Below are 23,996 nucleotides of genomic sequence, written 5' to 3'. Positions count from 1 at the left end.
TCAGACTGTATCCATACGCTTAGCATCAACTACAGTCTACGCTGTGAACGCGGTCCATGTGCTCTCTGTCCAATCAACACAACGACAACTTGATCATAGAATTTATAAATTCCTATATTTCCGATACCCCTGAAAGTAGCACACACCCGCCCACAGCTGAACACGTGGTTGAAGGCGGAAGCAATTTGTAAATAGAACTTGACCTCAAAAGCACGAAATACATGCTGGTAAAATGTGTACTGTGGTAGTGTTATTGTAAGTTACTTAATGTATGAGAAGTAAGTGTTCTCGTTGTTCTAATGGATCCCAATCTGTTGTATTGGAAAAGCCAGGGACAGGTACGTGTGCACACAGCAGGGTCTTGACATGCAGAGCATCACCAGTGATAAGGATTTATTATAGTCAACCAGTTACAATGAAATTGTGTTTGTATCTTGTAGATATTTTTAATATGTGGTCAAGTGTTCCTTTGCTCCTTTACAGTCTCTCCTCAGTCGACTACAGATCTGGGTTAATCTCCTTGATCCAACTTCCCTGCTTTCCTCTGATGTGAGTAGCACCACAGTGATGCTGAGCTGAGTAGAAGATATATGTGACGTTTAACCGGTTAACTGGTGACACTGCTCTCCTCAGGCTGAAATACAAAACGCCCACAGTCTTCTTGGAAGTGGACAGAAACCAAATGAAAAGGTGGGATTATGTTTAAGAATCTTTATCAGTCGGTCATGTTTATGAACCTGCCACAGCTTTATCTAAAGCCGTTTGTTCTGTTTCTTGCTCTAGGATGGACACGCACTGACCCTCTCACTTGTAAGTCTTGCAGGAAGTCCAGATGTTGTGATTTGAAGGAGTTTAATGTGCTGCTTGTTGTGAGAAGGCTTGATGTCTGCTCTGTGTTTACAGTCGTCTGTCCACGCCGACTCCGGCGCTGTTCTTCCACTAGTTTTCCGCCCTGCAGGTACAATAACATCTAGGCTTTTACAAATTACTTAAAAGTTTCCATCCATTATTAAAGTTAACTTAGGAACTATCATGTAACATCAACAAGTGTTAAAACTGTTCGTATAGAAACTATAATGGCAGTAAATCAAGTCTTTAAACATGTGAAATACAGTTATTGTATATTGCGCATATACAGTGTACCACCATGTATATTATTACTATGCAATCGTATCACAAAACTGCTGATGCCGTCACTTCTGTCATTTTTCTTTGCAGCACTGTTTCCGATATCAGCACCTCTGGTACGTTCATCATCCTGTAAATCTAAACTGACGCTTGGTTCTTCATGATGTTGTGAAACAAAAAACAAACGTCTTTTTCAGGTGGTTGCCAGCTTTTTGCCACACAGCAGCGTCAAACCCGCTCTGTTTTGGCAGGTATGGCGATATGTTCATCGTATTTTAAAATAAATAAATGTGGCTGTAACACAGTATACATTAATGATAAAAAAAAAAATGCATTATTTCAGTTTTTGCTGCAGAGTTACAGTGCTGGGTTCAACTATGCAAACAGAAATTCTTCTTCAGAGCAGGTAATATATATGTAAATATATGTATATCCGTGTGTGTGTGTGTGTATATGTATATACATATATAACATGTCGAAAGAAGTCATAATTGAAAGAAGTCATAGTAAAGCATGTCTAAAAAAGTATATATCTCTATATATATATATATACTGTATATCTCCTTGATTCCCCCTCAGTCCGTCCTCCCTCTGTTTCTGCTTCTCTTCATTGTCTTTATCTCTCACCACCAGAGGAAGACGGCGTCTTTGAAACAGCTTCTGTTGATCGCTGGAACAGTTTCCTATGCAACATGTGCAGGGGTGTGTGAACCTGATTGTGTGCCATGTTGATTGTAATGTTTCAAGTAAACTTAAAAAAAGTTGCTTCTAAACTTCCCCTATCTTGTATTTCAGGCCCTTCCTCAAATTTTCATTAACCGACTTGGCGTAAGAAGCGCACCGATCCAGACTTTCTTTAGGTCGATACTACCAATCCCACTCTCAGGTAAGTATTTCTCTCTAAATTTAAATACTGCATCATAAGCAGTATTGCAGTATATCATACATCAAAATACTTGATCTTCATCTGAATGTCAGATGTCACACCAAGCTAGACACAAAATGCTACAGTGTTTGCTTATTTTCTTTTGATGTAGTAGTGAGTCAGCTGGTGTGGATCCAGTAATAACAGGTAGGACTCTTTATTCATTTTAACTGACATGTTGTGTGACTCTCTCCAGCTGCTCTGGCCTTCTTCAATGTGTATACCGTCAGAAGTGAGGAGTCAGAAACTGGGATCCAACTGTTTGATTCCAATGGAAACCCTGTCGGCCTCTCTAAAGCAGCGGGAGACAAGGTACAAGAGCAAAATGGACAGAAATGAGTCTTCTCATTGAAAAGCAGCAGTGTTGCACATCGTGTTATTCTTTTTGTTCAGGCTGTGAGGGAAACTGCATTGTCGAGAGCGGTTCTGTTTGGTACAACCGCTGCCGTTCCTAATCTCCTGGTTTTGCTCTTAAAGAGGTCGGTCATTTTTACATGTAGCTCTACTTTACGCGGTCAAATCGTCAGACTTCACCAAATAAGATTTTTCCTTTTTCAGAACAAGACTTTTCCAGAGGCACTCTCTGCTGGCCGCTCCAGTCCGTCACATAGGTGTCGCCTTTGTTCTGGGCTTGATGATCCCCGTCTCGTTCAGTCTCTTCCCACAGCTGGGAACGGTGAGATTCACGATGCTGCCGTGCTGCAATGTTTTCCATGTGATGAACTCCGCTGACGCTGACCTTGTTTTACAGATAAGGAAGGAAAATGTGGAGGAGCAGCTGCAGGCGGCCGCGGACGGTGGACACTTCTACTACCATAGAGGACTCTGAGGAGCAGTTTCACGTTTCTATCACTGGATGTTATGATGATAAAAGGTCTTCTTTAAAGTCGTGTTGCTGAAGATGTACCATACATGGAACACAATGCAGCCTTTTCTCCCAGTTTTCACACAAAATATTAAAAACAGGAAGGAAGATACTTTTTGATAGTCAATTTAATTAGCTGGAATATTACATGTTTTCATAGATACAAAATATTACATCAATTCATGAAAATACATTTCGTTTTCAAAGTTACATATTACATTACATCGGCTATGTATTGCACTCGGTCTTATCTGAAATACTGAGGCTCAAAACCATCCGTTTGGCAATGTGGTTGAAAATGTACTCTGCTGTAAAACAGCGCTAATTACACATCAATTAATAAACAGTACGACAATACAAATCTAAATCAACGTGGACATGGAAGCACCGATTATTGTTTGATTAGATTGATGAGGAACAGCTTTTTTTCTATCCATCACCTTTTTATAAAACAGTTTGAAAAAGCCTCTTACAACTTGCATCCTTTTATTTAAGTCTTTAGTAAAATACAAAACAAGACTGTTTAAAAAAAGAAAAAAAAAAAAAAAAAAAAAAAGAATCACACCTTGTGTCTCTTGCAGTTGTGATCTGATAACCACGTATGATGCAGTTTCTATCGACAATCTCATTAATAATAACAGCTGCTCGTTACATCTGAGTCATTTCAGCTGCTGTTGCTGTGTGTATATATATTGGTGGGGTGGACATCTGTATGTCTGATGTAAGTGGAGTGGGAGCTTACATCTGGAAAGCACTATGAGATGTAGCAGCTGAAAAAGTACCAGCTTATTTGTCTCCATTTCACAGTGAGAGACAAATACTGTCGCCTGATGTTAAAGGACAAGGCTCGCATCATCGGATATTTCTCTGACTGTCACCAAATCCAATGAAAAGACTCCAATCAACAGCAAGTTAGTCTGTCTGTCTGTCTGTGGCTAGACTTAAAAGACAAAACACTAATATATACTTTCATTTCTAAAAACAGCTGGGCAGTCATTTTTAACAAACGTAATCTCCAACAGTGCATTTGCTGGGTACTATTTTCAGCTGCTGATTAATACACATTTGTTGCTGCTGTGAGAATTGATGGCAGCAGAACTGACTCAAAATGACCCACAGTGGCCATGGAATGAAGCAACATGTCAGCCGGTGCAGCAGTGTGGCTCATTGTTTTTTTTAAGATAAAAAAATAGAGCTCAAGATTCCAACCCCACGTGAAGATTACTGTGAGAAAGTGCCTCGAGCACACACTCATGAAAGTGGTGAGAGGGTGCACAAGCCTTCCAGACAACAGTAATCATCCCAACATACACAGAGCAACACAGCTGGAGTCCATACGGCAACGTCCTCCTGCAGCACGGTGTCTGGAAACAGGTTCATATCCGTAAGAGCTGCTCGGCAGCTGCCAAATGAAAGAGGAAGTTCTCCGTCGCCGGAGGGAAATGATGCAGCTTTAAACCTTCCAGTGTGATTTTACAGTCTTCACATTTGTCAGCCAGGGCCACCAAGTTGGCAAGGATCTCTTTGGTCTTGACAGAAATATCCTGTGAATTGATGTGTGGTCGTCATGTTAGATTCAGGAATACATTTTTTTTTTACAATTGTTGATTGAAAACTGTGCTCTACGGATGCTCTCACCTTGATGACCTGACTATCGGACCGCTCAGCATCCTCTGCAGACTGGACAATAAGGTGGCCGATGTCCTTGTGCAACTTCCCCATCGCCATGGACTCTGTGGTGGGATACTTAGCATGAGTCTGAGGGAAATGTTGTCCTACGCTCTCACGAATCAAAGCTCTCTTGGAAACATACTGCTCTCGCTCTTTGAACATACGGTACCTTTGGCACTCTGGGATACCGTGATGACGCCGTCTGGGAGGTTCACATACACATCAAACAAATCCGATCTGTTGCTCACCTCCGGATCTACAAAACCTGCTACATAGCCTGCGGAGGGAACGAACATATTGGTGCATAAATAATTAATGTCCCCACCATGAGATCACAGTGCAGACGGGTGGCTGAGGAGGAGACATCAGAGTAAACAAACCAGGAGGCAGCCTCACCGGGGCATTTCTTGAGATCCTCTACTTCAGTATCAGTCAGGTGCACGTACGGGTGCAGGATGGACCAGTCTTTCCTGTGCCACGTCAGAGTCGGCAGAACTCTGAGGGGAAACGGACAAAGAGTTGCCAACAGATGACAATATTCTCCACAACGGAGGGTTGATTCAAGTTTCAACGCAAATATTTGGAATTTGAAGTGTTCAATGCACCTCGTAAACTCCAACAACACTTCAATCCGAGGGTGATGGACGACGATTCTCTTCTTCAGCATGAGAGCGGTATACAGGATGATGGTCTCCATACCAAACTGGGACACCACATCTATAGATAGAGATACATGGGAGTAAACCGGATGACCCACTTTTACTCTGAAGGAATCTAGATTGTGTTTCAAGTGAATTTTCATGAACCACAATCAATTTCAGTTCAGTATTTTTTCAGCATTAGATTGCAGTTAATCACTGTAAACAAGTGATAAAACATATACATATCTTTAATAACACCCTTGTAGGACTTGCTTATGTCACCAAAAGGACATACCTAACTCACTGCGGGTCAGTTTTGCTGTTTAACGACGTCTTACCTTTGACTGAACCAGCCAAGTACGCATTCCGAACATCATAATCCTTAATTAGAAACGAGCCGTTTTCATCACTCTGGCAAATTCCTTTAGTGAGGACAGTGACATACGCCTCCATCATCTTCACTGGACTGCCATGTTTGATGTACATCCTGGATAATAGACAAAAATACAACACTCAAATAGAAATAAAACCCTCTTAGAGGAAAAGTGCACAAGCAGCTTCATTTGAGCTGAACACTGTACCTGCAGAGTATTCTACTGAGTGCAGCATACTTCTCAGGGTTGAAGTCTTTCGCTGTAACAACTATTGAAAAATGAGTCACCTTGAAGAGATAACAGAGACAAAAATAGAACTCATGAATTTGAGTATTAGACAGAAATGCTGCACTGTCGTTGTTCCTTGTCATAATAACAGCAGTCTCTGCACGCCGTACCTTGTTTAGTGCTGTAGGTTCCTGCACCTCCACGGTTGTGATGTAGTACCAGGTGCGACAGAACTGACCAAACACAAAGGTGTGGAAATCCCGGCCGTCCTGAGTCAGACAGCACTTGCTGAGCAGGACTTTCCTCAGGTCTGAGCCCACAGAGGGAAAGCACCACACCCACAGTGTGTCTCCATTCACATCTTTCTCTGGGCAGGGGGGGATAAACCAAAAGGGGACATCATAGATGATCACCTATTAGAAGATGGACAGACATATAACATCACATCGGACAGGGTTCTCTGGGGTTCTGTTAGGAACGCCTAAAAGGCAGGAACCGTGAACCAAGGCGGGACCTGGAGCACTGCTGATGAGACACTTTTGGGTCACACGGATATCACGTGATTCTCCTGCACGTATACTGAGGCGTCAAAATCCCAAACCGAGCGGCGAGAAACGACCTGTGAACGGAAACTTACCGATTAATCCGACGCTTAACATAAACTGCGTTTCAGTTGCTGCCATGTTCCATAACCTGAAAGAGTTCAGAGTCACAAATTAACTGCACATGACACGCCAAGCACCGATTATCTGTGGACGCTCATTCAACCATAGAGTACCTTGAGAGCTCCCGCTCAGTCCAAATGTGACGCTAGACGGATTTAATAAGACAGAACATATGTCAAAACTTTTCAGTGGCCTGGCTGTGATTTCTGCTGTCAACAGACTGTTTTCCCTTTTGAGAAACCTCTTCCTTCTTCCGGGACTGGAGGATTGTGCGGGAGGAGGCACGCTGCTGTCAACCAATCATATAGCTCGCGATACTTCAGACGTAATGGTGCGTTCAGGGTTCTTGAAAGTATACGACTATACGAGACTTAAAAATACCTCGCCAAATGAAAATAAATGGTGCTGCCTACACTTCTGATGTAAATCAACTGATACATGTGCGCTGGCTACAATAACATAGTAATCTATCTATATATGTTGGTAATGTTATAATCATTTACTATTTGAATGAAACAGACTCAGCAAAAAATCAGCAATCATGATCATGTTTTCTTTCAGTCTGATCATTTTATATTAAGTATCTGTTGATATGATACTGACTCTAATATGAAGTTTAATATAAACCTTTATATACAGTTGAGTCTATGGTATGAACCCTACTTAGTTTGACAAAGATCCTATTTAACGAGGGTTACCTGAACACACCACTAGTGGAGCGCATACGGGACCTTTATACACCCAGAGCTGCCAGGTTTGTAGAAACCCCCGGTTTAGTAGGTTTTGTGAGGTTACAGTTCTCAATACCTTATTTAACACACTTTATTAATTTGAAACGTTTTAACAACACCCATGGTCACTTATCAGTGAGTTATATGACAGCACAATTTATAATTATTGGTCAAATACAGCCTACGTATAAATCGAGAGAACAATTTCAGGATACTCCAACATAACTTATAGCTATATAGCTACAAAGTGGCTCTTTTGCAACAATGTGTAACCATGTATAATAGATATGACAAATAATTATTGTTATTATCATTGTGATTTATCTGTATCAAATTGTTTAAAGTAACACTTATTTAAATAAACAAACAAACACATACATCATTACCCATAATAATAGATAATTAGTAGTTAACAAAGTATACATATTATGATTTGATCAGAAATGAGAAATAACTACATTGACGCCCTGAATACGGATACATTAACCTTTAATATGTATTGTAGTTTTTGGTTGAGACAAAACTGAATTTCTTGGTACTCAGTTTCCTCTATTCCTGACGTGGACACTGTGAAAGGGGGATAGTGCTTGAGGCAACCCTAGCTAGGCCGCTCACGAGGTTCAACCTTTCTCAGCCAGCACCGTTGCAGCGGGTGAGTGCGTGGCGTGGATGGAGTGGTGAAATTGATCAAAATTCACTCAAGTTAGCTAATTTGAGTTTCACTAAAACGCCACCAACATGCCGGCGTATTTTCAAAGGCCAGAGAATGCTCTGAAACGAGCAAACGGTGAGTAGAAATACAACTTCACGTTTCACAGATGTCAGACATTAGCTAACGTTAGCTAGTTAGCTAACTATGCCGCGGTGGAGTTAGCCAAGCTAACTGTTAGCTTGAATGGCGAAGAAGCCCTACCGCTTTCGTACTGCTACGTTCGTGTGAAGCTAACCGGCTGGGCCATTAGTGTGTGACTGACCATTGATTAAGCCAGTGACGTTTGAGAAATGTATCTTAGGAGGCCTTTAGATGACCGTGATTACTTTGAAACGTCATTGGCAATGACTCTTTGCTGACATTACTGTCAATTTGTTGGCGCTATCGGTTCTATTCTCTTGTAGCGTTGATGCTAATGTCCGATCATCAAGCACCCTGGGCCTAACATATTCAGGCTGATTCAGCTATGTAGCTAACCACGACTGTGGGACTGGTGCGAGATGTTAAGCTTCAGTGGTAAATGTATACGGTTAACGGTACCATCAACCTGCGATGGAGCTTATGTTGGTCCATTTCTCTTTGTGTTTACACAGAGTTTCTTGAGGTCGATAAGAAGCAGCCAGCTTTGGATGTTTTGTACGATGTCATCAAAAGCAAGAAACATCGAACATGGCAGAAGATCCACGAGCCCATCATGCTCAAGTACCTGGAGCTGTGCGTGGATCTCCGCAAGAGCCACCTGGCTAAGGAGGGTCTCTACCAGTACAAGAACATCTGCCAGCAGGTGTGTGAGGAGAAACGGGCGATGTTACACAGATCGGCTGGCTGTTGTAGTTTTATGGAGTTCGTTTAATGTCTGTCGTTGCTTTCAGGTGAATATCAAATCCCTGGAGGATGTGGTTAGGGCTTACCTGAAGCTGGCGGAGGAGAAGACTGAGACCGCCAAGGGGGAGTCCCAGCAGATGGTCCTGGACATCGAGGATCTGGATAACATCCAGACACCTGAAAGGTGAGTAGGCTCAAATGTAAAATGCAGAAATTATGTTTCTCTAAAGTATAAAAAGTGTCTCTTGGATGGAGAATCTAAATTAATTTCTTATTGTAGTCAGATGATTGTGTGTTATACAGTATACTGATGGTACAATAGGACTTGTCGTGATATGAGACTAGATATTGTCTTGATGTTCTAATATGGCACAATATTTGCACATTTTATCTTTTCGTGGTTTTAAAAGCTGCATTACAGAAACGTGATATCATTTACGAGACAGTTCTAGCTGTTTTATTATTTGCCTTTACCCACTACGTCATAATATCCACAGTAGTGAGGATTATTTATCTTAACTCTCATTGTGTAAATATTTACTGAAAGCACCAATAGTCGACCCTTAAATATCTTCGCGATATTGATATCCAGGTATTTGGTCAAAACGTGTCACTTGTTTTAGTCCATACTGCCCAGCCTTAGAGTAGTTAGCATGTGCTTGATCATTTTAAGATGGATTATTAACCTTGAGCCTGTTGTGACTTAAGTGTTCTCCTGAGTGCCGTGAGTGGAGAGGACACTCAGGATCGTACCGATCGTCTGCTTCTCACTCCCTGGGTGAAGTTCCTGTGGGAGTCCTACCGCCAGTGCCTGGACCTGCTGAGGAACAACTCCAAGGTGGAGCGCCTGTACCATGACATTGCTCAGCAAGGTAGAGACTCACTGAATACCGTGTTCAGAACATTTCGCAATCATTTAATCTCCAATTGTCTGAACCAAATGTGATATTTATCAAGGCTGTATTAACGTTACTGTCAACAAAATGTTCTATACTTAATCTGTTTTCATTGCTGAATGACAACATGAACACTGTTGTTTTTAACTAGTAATCAATGTTTTACTGGGTCCCAATATACAATATATATTTTAATTCCAATGTAAATATTGCTTTCATCTTATCTAACTTCAATAAGATTATACTGTGTGGATCATTAAAGTTACATCGAAAATAATTAAACCGTAAATGACATGTTGAATGTTACAAGATGCTGTAAATAATGTCCGGTCGTCCTTTCTGCAGCATTCAAGTTCTGCCTTCAGTACACCCGTAAAGCGGAATTTCGCAAGCTGTGCGACAACCTGCGTATGCATCTGGGTCAGATCCAGCGGCACCACAACCAGAGCACGGCCATCAACCTGAACAACCCCGAAAGTCAGTCTATGCACCTGGAGACGCGTCTGGTGCAGCTGGACAGCGCCATCAGCATGGAGCTCTGGCAGGTCCGTCCACCCAACACTAAATCTCTCTAAGGACGATATTATCATGCATGCACGTTTAAACGCACTTCCTAAAACTTTAAATGTATAAAATATTTCAGAAATGCTTTGGAAAGTAGTCAACAGTATTGTACAATATAGTGTATTACCTGTAGAAAGATGAAACGCAAGTATTGTACTATATTGTTCAATAAAACTGTGACACATGGTCAAAGTGGAGATGATATTGGTACTAATGTCGCACTGTTTGTCTTTTTCCAGGAAGCATTCAAGGCTGTTGAAGACATCCATGGCCTGTTTGCTCTTTCCAAGAAGCCTCCCAAACCCCAGTTGATGGCCAACTACTACAACAAGGTGTCTACTGTGTTCTGGAAATCTGGAAATGCTCTATTCCATGCCTGCACGCTCCACCGGCTCTATCACCTCTCAAGGGAGATGCGTAAGAATTTGACCCAGGATGAGATGCAGAGGTATAGTATTCATTTATCCGTAGATAAGTGCACAAATGTGTGTCTGGTGGTGACCAAACGGTTAATGATGCTTGCTTTCGATCTTCAGGATGTCCACCAGAGTCCTGCTGGCCACACTGTCCATTCCCATCACCCCCGAGCGCACTGACATTGCCCGGCTGCTGGACATGGACGGCATCATTGTAGAGAAACACCGCAGGCTGGCCACCCTGCTGGGCCTGCAGTCTCCACCAACCCGGCAGAGTCTCATCAATGACATGGTACGTTATCTGCACAACAAAGCTTTCTCAGGTGTTACAGGGTTGAACAGTGCCCCTGAATACCTTATTTTGTACGTTTAAAAAGAAAAAACCTCGATTGTTTGAAATTTCGCTTTTATCCTGATCTTGTAAAATTGTTCATTAATATTTGCTTTAAGATGTTTTCAGAAATGTATATTTTTTGTGTTTGCATTCTAGGTGAGGTTTAACTTGCTGCAGTATGTTGTACCGGATATAAAAGAACTTTACAACTGGCTCGAAGTCGAGTTTCATCCTCTGAAGCTGAGCGGACGAGTGACCAAGGTAAACAATCTGGCAGGGAAAATATACAATCCAACTGCAGTTTGTATGATATTCATGAAATCAAGTGCTAACAAACTTGCTCTCCTATCAGGTGCTGAACTGGGTGAAAGACCAGGCAGAGAAGGAATCTGATCTGCAGCATTACGTCCCTCACCTGCAGAGTAACACCATCCTGAGGCTCCTGCAACAGGTAACTCTCTCCAGTCTGTTTGATTCCCCTGCAATGCTGTCCTAAACCACACCTACAGTGTAATGGTGGAGATCTCTCATCATTCTTCATCTGTTTCATTAGGTGGCACAGATCTATCAGAGCATCGAGTTCACCCGTCTGGCCTCCCTCGTTCCATTTGTGGACGCCTTCCAACTAGAGCGCTCCATTGTGGATGCGGCCCGCCACTGTGATCTGCAGGTGAGACCAAGATCAGAAGAGATTATGCATCAACTAATTTGATAAAATAACTACTTATAAACCAACAAAAGTGTTATTACAGTTAAGAGTGTTGACTTATCTGACATTCCTGTTTCCCCTGAAGGTCCGTATAGACCACACCTCTCGAACTCTGAGCTTTGGCTCCGACCTGAACTACTCGACCAAAGAGGACGCCCCCGTTGGTCCTTTCCTGCAGAACATGCCCTCAGAGCAGATCAGGAACCAGCTGACCGCCATGTCGTCTTCTTTGGCCAAAGCCATCCAGGTCATCAAGCCTGCCTCCATCCTGGTGAGTTTAAATAGACACACAGAGACCCCTTATCAGTGACGTCAGTACCTACTCCCACATAATTCTAACAGACGCATGCATGTAGTTCCATGTGGTATTAAACTCTAGTTCATGATTAGTGTCTTCTGGCACCATGTTCTGTTCTGCAACTCAAAGCTACATTTTAATGTTTTTGTCATTTCTCAGCAAGAGCGCGAGGAGCAGAATCAGCTGGCCATTGCTGCCTATCTGAAAAATGCCCGCAAGGATCACCAGCGCATCCTGGCCCGTAGACAGACCATTGAAGAGCGCAAGGAGCGCCTGGAGAGCCTGAACATCCAGCGTGAGAAGGAGGAGCTGGAGCAGCGGGAGGCCGAGATGCAGAAGGTTCGCAAAGCCGAGGAGGAGCGTCTGCGCCAGGAGGCCAAAGAGAGGGAGAAGGAGCGCATCATGCAGGAGCACGAGCAGATCAAGAAGAAAACTGTCCGTGAGCGGCTGGAGCAGATCAAGAAGACCGAGCTTGGAGCCAAGGCCTTCAAGGATATTGATATTGAGGTAAACTGTAGATTGCTCTTTAGGTTGAATTCCATTTTGCAGAAATATGTCATTGTAATATCAAGTTAAAAGGTGAGACTAACAAATGTGTTTTGTACAGGACCTTGAGGAGCTGGACCCTGACTTCATCATGGCCAAGCAGGTGGAGCAGCTGGAGAAGGAGAAGAGGGAACTCCAGGAGCGTCTGAAGAACCAGGAGAAGAAGGTAACCGAGTGATGCGTCAGTGAACATATCAGTGACCTCGGTGTGAATTGGACACTAATCGTTGTTTCTCTCTAGATTGACTACTTTGAGAGGGCGAAGCGTCTCGAGGAGATTCCTCTCATCAAACAGGCTTACGAAGAGCAGCGCATCAAGGACATGGAACTATGGGAGCTCCAGGAGGAAGAAAGGGTATTTAACCAAAATAAATAATAATACTGATTCAAAAATGACATGCATATATCAAAGACATTGAATACACCCAGGTGAGTATCTAGAATTTCATATTTTGTCTTTTCTTTTTCTAATAGATCAGCAACATGAAAGTTGAACGGGAGAAGGCTCTGGAGCACAAGCAGCGCATGTCCAGGATGATGGAGGACAAAGAAAGCTTCTTGTCCAAAATAACTGCTGCCCGTAGCTTCATCTATGAGGTAAGAGCATCGGCATAGTACAAGCTGCCCTAAGTCCAGTATGGTGACGTCACCTCAAACATGCAGAGGAACCGGTATGCATCAGCTGTCTGTGTGCCGACACGTGTCGTCATATACAGTCAGTGGATTCCAAAGGCACTTCCATAGGCTCCGCCTTGCTCCGAGATACTACCTTGTGGTTGTTTGAGCACACAACAACTTAAGTGTCCCCTGCTGGTACGGCAGTAATGGCTTCTGCTTGGAACCAATACTGTTTCTAGAGCAGAGTGGCAGAATAACTGTATGACTGACAGTGGTTTCAAATTCTCCATTCTGTCTTTGAAGGAAAAATTGAATACTTTCGAGGACCGCTTGGTGGAGGAGAGGAAGAAGCGCCTGGAAGAAAGGAAGATCCAGCGCAAAGAGGACAGGCGTAACAACTTCTACCGCCAGAAAGAGGAAGATGCACAGCGTATCCACGAGGAGCAACTCAAGAAAGGTAATTCATTTCGGTTTGCACATGTGCACTGGGACGGTCACTAACGAGAGGCGGGAGGACCATGTGGCCGCTGTGGTTAAAGTGTTTGTTTTGACAGTTGGCTCGTGACTTTTGGACGGAAGTTGATCATGAAAAAGGACATGTCAGGAACATGTTTTCTGATCGTGGCAGCCACTCGGAGTATGTCATGCCCTGCTTATTCTGTCAAAGTTTGAACATGTTATCTTCTGCTTTTGTTACAGAGCGCGAGGATCGTGACCGCGTGGAACTGGAGCAGCGAGAGGAGGAGGACAGGGAGTACCAGGAGCGTCTGCGCAAACTGGAGGAGCAGGAAAAGAAGCAGCGTGCTCGTCAACAGGAGATCGAGGAGCGAGAACACCGCCGTGAGGAGGAGAAAAGGGCCCCCACTGAGGAGAAAGCCAAGGTACAAACTAGTTATTGAGCTTGGCATTCAGTGGAATATTCATGCAAATATAAAGGGGTGGGAATTACAGGTAATTAACACCATGGTGCCTAGAATAGAAATAAATTACATATGTAATTCAGATGTAAAATGAGTAAAGGTTACACTTATGTATACATATTGCAACTTAATGATGACATAATGCAAGACAATTGATCACAATAGTTTGTCATAAAGTATTGTGTCATCCGTAATATGGCGGTGTGATGGAAGGGAGCCCAAATATATTGTCTCATAAGTTCAAGGACTGAGTGCAGAGTAATGGACTACGGGCTAAACCATTTTAAAGCCTTGTAGGGACCAATGAAGTCCACAGACCTTTGAGTGACACTGATCTAATGCCACAGTGTGTATTGACTGATATGTTTTGCTTACACAGGATTGGTCTGAGAAGGAGGACAAGGAGACTGAGAAGGAGGAAGGAGGAGGAGGAGGAGGATGGAGGAAGCGCACGGAGGTGGATTCAGAGCGGCGTCGTCCTGTGCCTGACAGGTAGGTTTTGGTGACTCTATCTCATCCTACTGTTATTGTTAAACCATGAGAGGCTCCTCTTAACCATGCCCGTGCTCTCTCCAGGGAATGGAGACAAGAGGGCCGTGAGGAGGAGAAGGAGGACAGAGAGGGGGGCTTCAGGCGAGAAGGTCTTCGCAGGGCCGGAGATGACCGAGCACCCCGCAGAGGCTTCGGCGATGATGATGACCGTGCTCCACGCAGAGGGATGGACGAGGACCGTGCTCCACGCAGAGGTTTTGATGATGACCGTGCCCCGAGGCGTGCCTTCGATGATGACCGCGGCAGTTTCAGGCGCGGCTTTGATGATGACAGAGGTCCCCGTAGGGCCATGGATGACTCCCGGGGTTCCCGGCGTGGGGCTGATGATGACTGGGGTCCCAGAAGAGGAGGAGATGACGAGAGAGGTGGAAGGAGAGGCGTGGACGATGGGCCACGTCGTGGTGCTGATGTCGACGAAGAGAAACCCTGGAAGCCCCTGAGCCGACCCGGTAAGCCTTTAGCCGTTCAGCTGCTAATAAGTGATGGGTGTCTTCTAATCTACCTGGAGACTGTGTTTATTCAATCAGCAGACTGCTGAGCAGCTCTGTGCTGAAATGTGATGTGATGTGATGCTTCAGCTACAGCTACAGGTGGTTGGCGTGAGCGGGAGAAGGCCCGAGAGGACAGCTGGGGCCCTCCCCGTAATGATGCCAGTGAGGGCAGAGAGGATGATAAAGCAGAGGAAAAAAACAGCGACAACTTGAGAGACCGCCCAGTCAAGTGAGCCTGATAGACCTATGCCTTTGTAATAAATGGAGAGTATGTCATAGTCATGTTTTCTGCGATGGGTCACAGTCATGTTAATCGCTGAAACTATCTATTCACAGAGAGGAGAGTACTTGGAGGAGGGCAGGTGCAGAGGAAGGAGGAAGCTGCTGGAGAGACTCTCGCAAAGACACTGACCGCGAGGAGCCTCGCCGTGAGGAGCCTCGCCGTGAGGAGCCTCGCCGTGAGGAGCCTCGTCGTGAGGAGCCTCGTCGTGAGGAGCCACGTCGTGAGGAGCCTCGCCGTGATGAGCCTCGCCGTGATGAGCCTCGTCGTGAGGAGCCTCGTCGTGATGAGCCTCGTCGTGATGAGCCTCGTCGTGAGGAGCCTCGTCGTGAGGAGCCTCGTCGTGAGGAGCCTCGTCGTGAGGAGCCTCGCCGTGAGGAGCCTCGTCGTGAGGAGCCTCGCCGTGAGGAGCCTCGTCGTGAGGAGCCTCGTCGTGAGGAGCCTCGCGATGTCGAGCGCCGTGAAGTCAGAGGCCCACCCAAAGAGCCAGAGGAGGGTAAGCACAGTGGGATTTTTAGATATAACCATAACATTCATATCACAGATACACCGCAACAGTTTCCCTAAAATACGTGACATTATTAAAGGCTGTAGGACGTATATTTGTCACGTTCTTATTGAAATGTGGCTTATGGTTGAACAAAACTTTCAGCAACATCCAGGATACAGATCCAAACATTGTAGAAGTCATCAGGCACACTTGACACAACTAGAGTCTCAAAATAGTAACTAAATGGAACAAATCACTTTTAGTAGGTGTGGACTTTATTTAGCACTATCTTGTCTAAAAAACACACAATTGGGATACACTATGTGGGTGTATTATTCAGCCAGCAGAGGTCGCTGTTCACCTTTATTACTGCTATGGCAAGTACCAGGGAGGATAAATCTATAAACTCCCAAACTAGAGTTGTAAAACAATGTTCTAATGAGCTCCATTGTTTCCTCAGGAGGAGGTTCTTGGCGTCGTGGCGGCGAGGAGAAGCGCGAGGAGCGGCCCAGAGAAGTGGAGCGTGAGGCTGAAGGAGATAAGGCTTGGCGTGCTGAGAAAGAAGCTCGTCGCATCAAGAACGAGACGGATGATGACGGCTGGACCACTGTACGCCGCTGAGTAACGGCCAGTTAGCCACAGTGGAGAAGTAATGGCCACACGCTTCTGATACTCATGTGGATTATTCCTTTGTATGACATCTTTGTAGACAGTAGTTTTCCTGGGAATTATTTTCCATTAATCTTTAATTTGACTTCCAGCTGTTTTGTACCAGAGGCTTCTCACCACCCAAAACACCATCAACCAATAAACTCATGCAAACTACCAATGTACACATGACTGCGCCCAGTGGTCAGGAGTGTTATTACCTTACAATAAAAAAGTGAAATTAACTAAACTGAAAACCAATGTACCTGCTCAAACTTCCACTGCAAACTCAGTGCTTCACCTACGGCCTCTTTTAAATACATGAACTCTACATCGATGATGTTATCTTCTGCCACAGATCCACCACTCTTGTAATAGCAATGACTAGGAATCCGTCATGTGCTTCATTCAGTGATCTCTGCTCTTCATCCAACGTTTCAGACGCTTCTCAACCTGAACCAGTGGAAGTAACATTTTGATGTGCATGCTTAGAGTATTAAATTGGTCTCGCCTGATCTCCAGTGTGTGGTTCTATCTTGCTGCAATTACGGGTATCAAACTGGGTTGCATGTGTACAGATAAAGCCTTTATTAATAAAGATGTTTGTTCACCACCTATTGTTAATTTGGTCTCAAATGCTATCACACCATTGAAGATTGCAGCACACTTATTAGTTATAGTCTGGTATACAATACTAAGCCACTTAGCCCAACGTGGGGGTCGGAGGATAAACCGCCTGGGGCACGCAATGGGGTCAATAGGTTGAAGCTTAGCTTAAAGAACAATTATAGGTCCTAACACTTATAGTATTGGCTCCAACTGGCCGAACTTTCACAAAGTGCAACGCCAGTGAAACTCTTCATCTAGTGAGGGAGTTGCTGGATCGCTGCTTTCAAGGTTTAGATCCGTTTTTAATCGCACTACCGCTGTGTTACCACCAGAGGTCGGTGAAGCTCCGTGGAGAGGACACTCTTCACGTGGGCGAGCAGGAGGTGTGTTGGTTCATGATCAGCAGTGAACTCGCGTCTTAAAGTCAGTGGTCAGAATCCAGTCAGTTATCAAAACCAGTAGCATGATGTTAGAGAAAAAATCTCAACCATGATGAATTTTTCCTTTAAATATATGCTCGTTTGGTAACAACACATGGCTTTGAATTTGGCTGACCTGGACCGACATATAGCTACGATGTAGGTTACTGTCATAATGATGCTAATAATAATAGTAATACTGATAATATTAATGTGCGTCATGGGTAAGACATTTATATGTATTAGGTGATATTACATTAATGAACTGACCAGGCGGCTTCAAATAAAACATCTAAAACAGCCAACTCCCAATGATTCGCGATAATAACAATGATCTAGATTGACACATTTTAATGTTAAATCAGGCGTATTATGTGTAGTGGAGCTGTTGGTGCTCTGACATCTTTGCGAACCCTTTTCAGTCTAATTTGTGTTTTATTCCAAACAGACCCTTAACCTGTAACACGCACAAATACACCTAAACCTGCCGATACGCTTTGCATGCACGTGGTATGCATCCTCGAAGTATAAGCTACGATACTTTATAATAACAGCCTAATAATAATGAAATTAAAAATACATTTCAGAATAATAATAATAATCTGACACAGTATATTTACCATTCATCTCTATGTGGTCCCTTAAAAGGCGACTTACATTTTTTTCTGACGTCTGAAAAAGCATGCAAACACAAAATATTAATAAAACATTATATTAAAATAAAATATAAAATAGCACATAGCATTGCTCATTTTCCGGGCTGTACATATTCAGTTCAGCAGCCTCGTGACTACCTCCGCGTGCTATATCAGTGTGTTATTTCTTTCTGAAGGCCCTCGGTGCGGGCTGACAGCCTGCAGACCCAGGTAGCTGTACTCCAATAAACACCTGAGCATGTTTGCGTTGAATAACACTGATTGACACGCAGCGACTCATAAGTGGAGAGGTGTTGTTGAATGTTGAAGACTGTCAGTCCTCGTGCAGTGTAGTATTTAAATCTAAAACCTGTTTGTGTCCCCGGTGTCTCTCAGACATCCCAGCCGGCAGAAATTAAGAGTCTTCAATTTGAAATTTATCCTAATAGAATCTGAAGAAAAATGAAAAAAAAAACGAGCAGGGAGGAAACAAGAGCAGCTTCTCTACATAAATCCAGTTGGAAAAAAAAACACAACAGGAACAAAAATGGAGAAAGAAATGAAGGCCGACTGATAAAACTGAGGCTGAACATTTCCGCGTGCACAGCGTCGACAATAGACTTTAATAGAGCTGATTTGATGTTTGCACAACATTGTTGTGCATAATTAAAAATAATCACTTGCTAACACTAAATGCACCCCCCACCCCCTTAAAAAAAACAGGTTGAAGCTGTCATAGCCCTTCAATGCAAAATAAGCAGGCTACCTTGAGCTTGGTTCAGACGAGTGTGTTAAATGTCCTGGAGATATGTGCGCGTGAGTATGTGAGCGCGCACGCGTGTGTTGGGGGGGGGGGGGGGCTCCTCTCCGGACGAATCCGTTCCGTGTTGCGCGTTCGAGTCCGCCTCTCCGCGCCCCTGCTTCCCATTGACGCACTTTTTAAGCGTCTTCCCCTTCTCCACCTTAAGGCGAGCAGCAGCGGCGGCGACCAATCACCATGCCATTACAGCCTTCAGAGGAAGCTGTTTATGGGACTGCAGCGCTAATTAGGCTCATGAACTAACAAATCTGCCTGCACGAACCCGGGCGAGGAAAACGATCACATCCATGGATTAGTCTGGGAGTAGCCGAGCACTTTTTATTTGGGCTTTCCCGACACCGCCGCGTTTTTTCCCCCCAACTTATTTACTGCGCAGAAACTTTCCCCTTTCTTTGAGTGTGGAGTATTTTTTAAGCTGAGAGCGCCATACGACTACTTTAAACCTAAACTGGGGAATCTGGACTATCAGACCATGTTTCAACCTGCACCCAAGAGGTGTTTTACTATAGAGTCTTTAGTGGCGAAGGATAATCATGTACCGGCGTCCCGCACCGAGGAGCCCATCAGGCCAGCGGCTCTCAGCTATGCAAACTCCGGCCAGATGAACCCCTTCCTCAACGGCTTTCACTCCGGCGGCAGGGGCGTCTACTCTAACCCGGACTTGGTGTTCGCCGAGGCGGTCTCTCATCAGCAAAACTCCGCCATGCCGGTGCATTCGGTGGCCCCGCAGCACGCTATGGCTCACCCGCTTTCATCCTCACACAGTCCGCACCCTCTTTTTGCCAGCCAGCAAAGGGACCCGTCAACTTTCTACCCCTGGTTATTACACAGATATAGGTACTTGGGTCACAGATTTCAAGGTAAGTTATCAGAATGCTTCGTTTGGTTCTTTTGCGCCGAGCGGCTGGACTGTTTTCTTTCTCTCTCTCTCTCAGTTCAGACAGCAGGATGTATAAGGAGTATTAAAAGAAATATGCGAAACTGTAGCAGAGCCGTTTTAGAGGCAGTCATCTGAAATCCTCAGGCCACAACAGACACTTATGTAATGGATTGTTTCATTCAAAAATACACCTGGAATGTATTTCCTCATTTGCAAGAAAGATTTTTTTTTTTAAACCACGAGCATAAAAAAAATATTGTTGACTTGGCTTCTGTGCCAGTCTGCTGCCTGTAATGTTTATCGGGCACCAAAGACCACTTGAAATGTTGACATGTTTGTACACTGTTGGTGCTGCAGCTTAAATGGATATATGAGCCGGAGCCATGCGTAAAAAACCAAACTAATGTATCTCGCTGCTTATTTCACAGACGTATTTCACATTTTAATAAAATACACATTCTAGTTTTTAAGGGGGAAAAATACCCCCAAAAATGGATGGTTATTTGGCAGTATTTTGGTAATTTTCTAAGGCTGACATGAGTCAAATTTCGGGTAATTTAAATTGTAATAACTAAGATGACTAAGTTTGAATAAGACTATTCGTTTGTATATATATTTTATTTTGGTCTCTTATTTTGTTGTATTTATTATTGTGATTATTTGGTTTTTTTTCTGACAAATAAAAGCAAAATGAATACATTTTATAGGAATCAATTCAAAATTAATTTCCCTACTTTTTTTTGGTTGCTGTTTATTTAAACGTATTCATGCTATTTCATTTTACCTTTTGTTTACAAAGGCTGTTTTTTCACTAATTTAATTAGGCCCAGGATTATACCTTTGTGCTGGTTCCCTCTCTCCTTCACGCGGTGGTCTCACAGATGTTAGATGGAGAAAGTCTACAATAGGCAGCTATTTAAAATGCATTCGTGTTCGGTAAATTACCAAATGATAGACCTGTGTCCGGCTTCTCCTCAGACATTATTATCATGCCGTATACAGTCAGTCGACTATTGTTTCATAGCTGTGTGCAGGCCTGCTGGTGGTTATGGAAATGTTAATATCTTATAGAGTCAGAGAAAAGCTGCTGACGGATCCTCGTTTTCTGCTCGTTCCCAGGTAATGAAACGAGTCCAGAGAGCTTCCTTTTGCACAACGCGCTGGCCAGAAAGCCCAAAAGAATCCGGACAGCTTTTTCACCTTCGCAACTCCTGCGGCTCGAACACGCGTTTGAGAAAAACCATTACGTGGTCGGAGCAGAAAGAAAACAGCTCGCCCACAGCCTTAGCCTCACAGAAACTCAGGTAAGAAACACTGTATTTTACTCAACATTAAAGTTCACATCCTGTCGTTTTCTATCAACGGGACAATGCGCTCATTTTATTTTGCCACTTGTGTGTTGAGTCACGCGCTATGAGAACAGACCTTTTGTATTGTTATAAAAAAAGATATTCCTCACATTATGGCTGATGCAGTGGACTATATGTTATATGTGTTCTTTAACGTGGCACTGTGCGTCATGGAGCCTTTTTTTTTTTTTTAAACCAGGCCGCTACATAAAATGAATGTCTTGTATGACAACAAAGAATATACATATAGTTAGCAGAGCAATCCTCTCAAATAATCAGCCACCGAATTGTTTCTACACAGCGGGGTCCACAAATGCACGTTGTCAATCGAAGACAGGGGCTTTCTGTTGGATCAAATCCACTGTCATTGTATAGGCCTAACCTCATTTCAGGAGGGGTTGAATTACTTTGTTTTGGGGGGGAGAATGTTGCCTTTCAAAATGGAGGGCAAATTAACCAGTTAACCATTTTATGGGATAGGCGATACAAAGAGCGAGGCGGGTTCAGTGAATTCCCCCTGCCATATTTAAGATGCTGTTTGAGCCCATCAGCCGCTGTCTTTTGTCCGCTGTGTCTCCTTTGGACGGCGGGGCCTTTGGAGGGACTGAAGGGAGAAATGAACCGTCACCTACTTTAATTAGCCCACTGAAGGCTTATTAAATGCACCTCAGTTGCCGTTTAAGAGCAAAAAAAGGGGGCTGCAGAGTGACAAAGCAGGATCAGAGCCTTTATCGATTTAGATGTTGTTAATTCCCAACGGTACCGTTTAACAGAGCCGAGTCCATTTAGAGGAGTGTGTGAAACTCTATGTTTAAATAAGTGGCGTGGATGCGACTGCTTTATTTATTTTAACGTCCGCGTGCTTGGCAGAAATAATCACATTGTGAATCAAAATGCTGGCAAATTAAAAATGCTTTACTTTATTTCATTTTATATTCATTTTTATTATTTCTAAGGGCGTTTGTGCGTTGAATGAATATTGGACTAACAATTGTAATTGTAGGATTTAAATGCATGGATGCATACTTTCATGAGAATATAATTGATCTTTGTATATCCCGGAGGTTGTTTGCTCTGTGATCACCGACTGCAGGTCACAGTTCACCTTCTTATTTCCACTGCAGCGCTGCTTGCTTTTACTGAGCCTACAAAAACAACGCGTCCCCTTTACGTGTGGTTTTACGCACTGTGCCAATCGCGGTTTATCTCGTGACACTGATCCAGGTTTAGGCTTTTTTTTGTTTTTGTTTTTTAAAACCTTTTCTTTTTTTCCCGCCTCTGTAGGTAAAAGTGTGGTTTCAGAACCGGAGGACGAAGTTCAAGCGACAGAAGTTGGAGGAGGAGGGCTCGGAGTCTCAGCAGAAGAAGAAAGGATCGCATCACATAAACCGGTGGAGAATGGCGACTAAACAGGGGGGGGGGGGGGGGGGAGCCCAGAGGAAATCGATGTCACATCGGACGATTAAAAAAAAACAAGAAAAAAAGACTATATAAGCGTCTGAGCGAAGGAGGACATGGATAACGGATGCCGTGTAGAGACAGTGAGGGGGTAAAAAGCCAATGTCACATTTCAGATCTCCGGAGATCGGCAGCTGAGGGTGAGAGAAACCCGACCGGTGGCACTGCTGTCACCGCGTGGGTCTGTCAATCCAAAGGACCCAGGTTGAGTGTCTCAGTCCACCGACCTGAACCCTTCCACGCACCAACCACCACCACAATCTCCCATCTACCACCACCTCGTTTTTTTTCTCCAATTCATATTGGACGTTTGCACTTCAGAAGTTTTTGGGTTTTTTTTAAAACAAAAAACGTTTCCACTCAAGATACCAAAACACCAAACTGCTTTTGTAAAACTTGAATTGCATGGTATAGTTTTTTCCCCCCTGGTAGTTGTTTTTAATTTGACAAGTTTTTCTCAAAAAAAAAAAAAAAAATGTTTTCAACTCTATTTTCAAACAGAGATGTCGTGCTTCTTCCTTTTTACAAAGTGTGCAGTCTTTAATTAATGATTCTCGTGTAAACGTGATTGTGAAAACATATGAAGTAGCGGTGCTGCGATAGTGTTTTTATTTTAATTTTTTTTTTTGAGAAAAAAAAGTACAAAACAGACTTTCGATTTTAAACAAAAAACCTTTCTAAAAAGTGAATCAGACTACAGATCCAGTACTTAAAGGGAAGGTATCAGGACATTCCTTTAACCTAAAGCTTTACAAATGTGTCGCTGTGGCCCCATGCAGCCTTCTGTCAGGACTGACCCTCCACTGAAAGTTGCCACGAAGGACTAAATGCAACAAATGAGAGTTAAAAAAAGAAAAAGAAAAAAACTCCAAGCACTGAGCGTATTCCATGTACAGAAATGCTAAAAGTTAATGTTTCTGTTAAACCCTCTTTTACAGAATGTAAATACTTTTTGTGTTTGTGTTAAGTTTGCTACAATTTTAACACAAAGTATACTTCCAAGAAGTATGTAATTGTCAATATTTTGTCAATAAAGTTTTATCAATATGTTGCGCGCAGTAAAAGTATAGACTTTTGATTATATAGAGCAGCTGAATGACCAAACGAGGCTTTTAAAGGCGATGATATTTATTCTTACTTTGTGCCATCAAGCGGAATCGTGTACAGGCTTTGCTGATGTGGCGTTGGGAGTTTTATTTCTCAAAGAGAGAAAAACAAAAATAGCGCAGCCTGTAATTTGTTGTCCTCAGCTCTGCATTTGTTTCTCGGTCTGATGTAGTCGGCATTAGTTGTATTTCT

The 23,996-nt window shown here is 43.4% G+C and overlaps 4 protein-coding genes across 5 annotated transcripts; 3 read left to right on the top strand and 1 right to left on the bottom strand.

The window, feature by feature from the left end:
- Positions 1 to 166: 166 nt before the first annotated feature.
- On the top strand, positions 167 to 3,393 carry sfxn4 (sideroflexin 4). The gene is made up of 14 exons (XM_076077238.1): positions 167 to 338; positions 484 to 549; positions 634 to 690; positions 784 to 810; positions 904 to 958; positions 1,219 to 1,244; positions 1,326 to 1,379; positions 1,472 to 1,534; positions 1,762 to 1,830; positions 1,924 to 2,014; positions 2,250 to 2,365; positions 2,447 to 2,532; positions 2,612 to 2,729; positions 2,805 to 3,393. Exons 1-14 carry the CDS (start codon positions 300 to 302, stop codon positions 2,880 to 2,882), a joined length of 945 nt encoding a protein of 314 aa, XP_075933353.1. The 5' UTR covers positions 167 to 299; the 3' UTR covers positions 2,883 to 3,393.
- On the bottom strand, positions 3,029 to 6,751 carry dennd10 (DENN domain containing 10). Of its 2 annotated transcripts, XM_076077236.1 has the most exons (10): positions 6,611 to 6,749; positions 6,470 to 6,525; positions 6,003 to 6,199; positions 5,812 to 5,891; positions 5,569 to 5,717; positions 5,195 to 5,306; positions 4,986 to 5,086; positions 4,759 to 4,866; positions 4,557 to 4,651; positions 3,029 to 4,462 (listed from the first exon to the last, which is right to left on the bottom strand). In XM_076077236.1, exons 2-10 carry the CDS (start codon positions 6,513 to 6,515, stop codon positions 4,295 to 4,297), a joined length of 1,056 nt encoding a protein of 351 aa, XP_075933351.1. In that variant the 5' UTR covers positions 6,516 to 6,525; positions 6,611 to 6,749; the 3' UTR covers positions 3,029 to 4,294. The 2 variants fall into 2 exon arrangements, with proteins under 2 accessions (XP_075933351.1, XP_075933352.1); XM_076077237.1 differs by having other exon boundaries at positions 6,470 to 6,751.
- Positions 6,752 to 7,838: 1,087 nt separating this feature from the next.
- On the top strand, positions 7,839 to 17,142 carry eif3s10 (eukaryotic translation initiation factor 3, subunit 10 (theta)). Its single transcript, XM_076076779.1, has 22 exons — positions 7,839 to 8,015; positions 8,534 to 8,724; positions 8,813 to 8,949; positions 9,474 to 9,637; positions 10,007 to 10,206; positions 10,465 to 10,673; positions 10,762 to 10,933; positions 11,132 to 11,236; positions 11,328 to 11,426; positions 11,529 to 11,645; positions 11,770 to 11,955; positions 12,142 to 12,489; positions 12,590 to 12,694; positions 12,770 to 12,883; positions 13,003 to 13,125; positions 13,450 to 13,603; positions 13,846 to 14,027; positions 14,446 to 14,558; positions 14,643 to 15,067; positions 15,197 to 15,338; positions 15,446 to 15,885; positions 16,340 to 17,142. The coding sequence occupies exons 1-22, from the start codon at positions 7,967 to 7,969 to the stop codon at positions 16,498 to 16,500; spliced, it is 3,936 nt and encodes a 1,311-aa protein (XP_075932894.1). The 5' UTR covers positions 7,839 to 7,966; the 3' UTR covers positions 16,501 to 17,142.
- Positions 17,143 to 19,453: 2,311 nt separating this feature from the next.
- Positions 19,454 to 23,731, top strand: emx2 (empty spiracles homeobox 2). The gene is given in 4 exon segments (XM_076077087.1): positions 19,454 to 19,870; positions 21,010 to 21,194; positions 22,524 to 22,664; positions 22,667 to 23,731. Coding segments are annotated over 4 exon segments (753 nt in total). The 5' UTR covers positions 19,454 to 19,482; the 3' UTR covers positions 22,706 to 23,731.
- Positions 23,732 to 23,996: the final 265 nt, after the last annotated feature.

The sequence above is a fragment of the Anarhichas minor genome, unplaced genomic scaffold, assembly GCF_050575085.1.
Source record: "Anarhichas minor isolate MPS153535 unplaced genomic scaffold, ASM5057508v1 ptg000058l, whole genome shotgun sequence".
NCBI classification, from domain to species: domain Eukaryota; kingdom Metazoa; phylum Chordata; class Actinopteri; order Perciformes; family Anarhichadidae; genus Anarhichas; species Anarhichas minor.
This window is presented reverse-complemented; position numbering and strand designations above follow the sequence as displayed.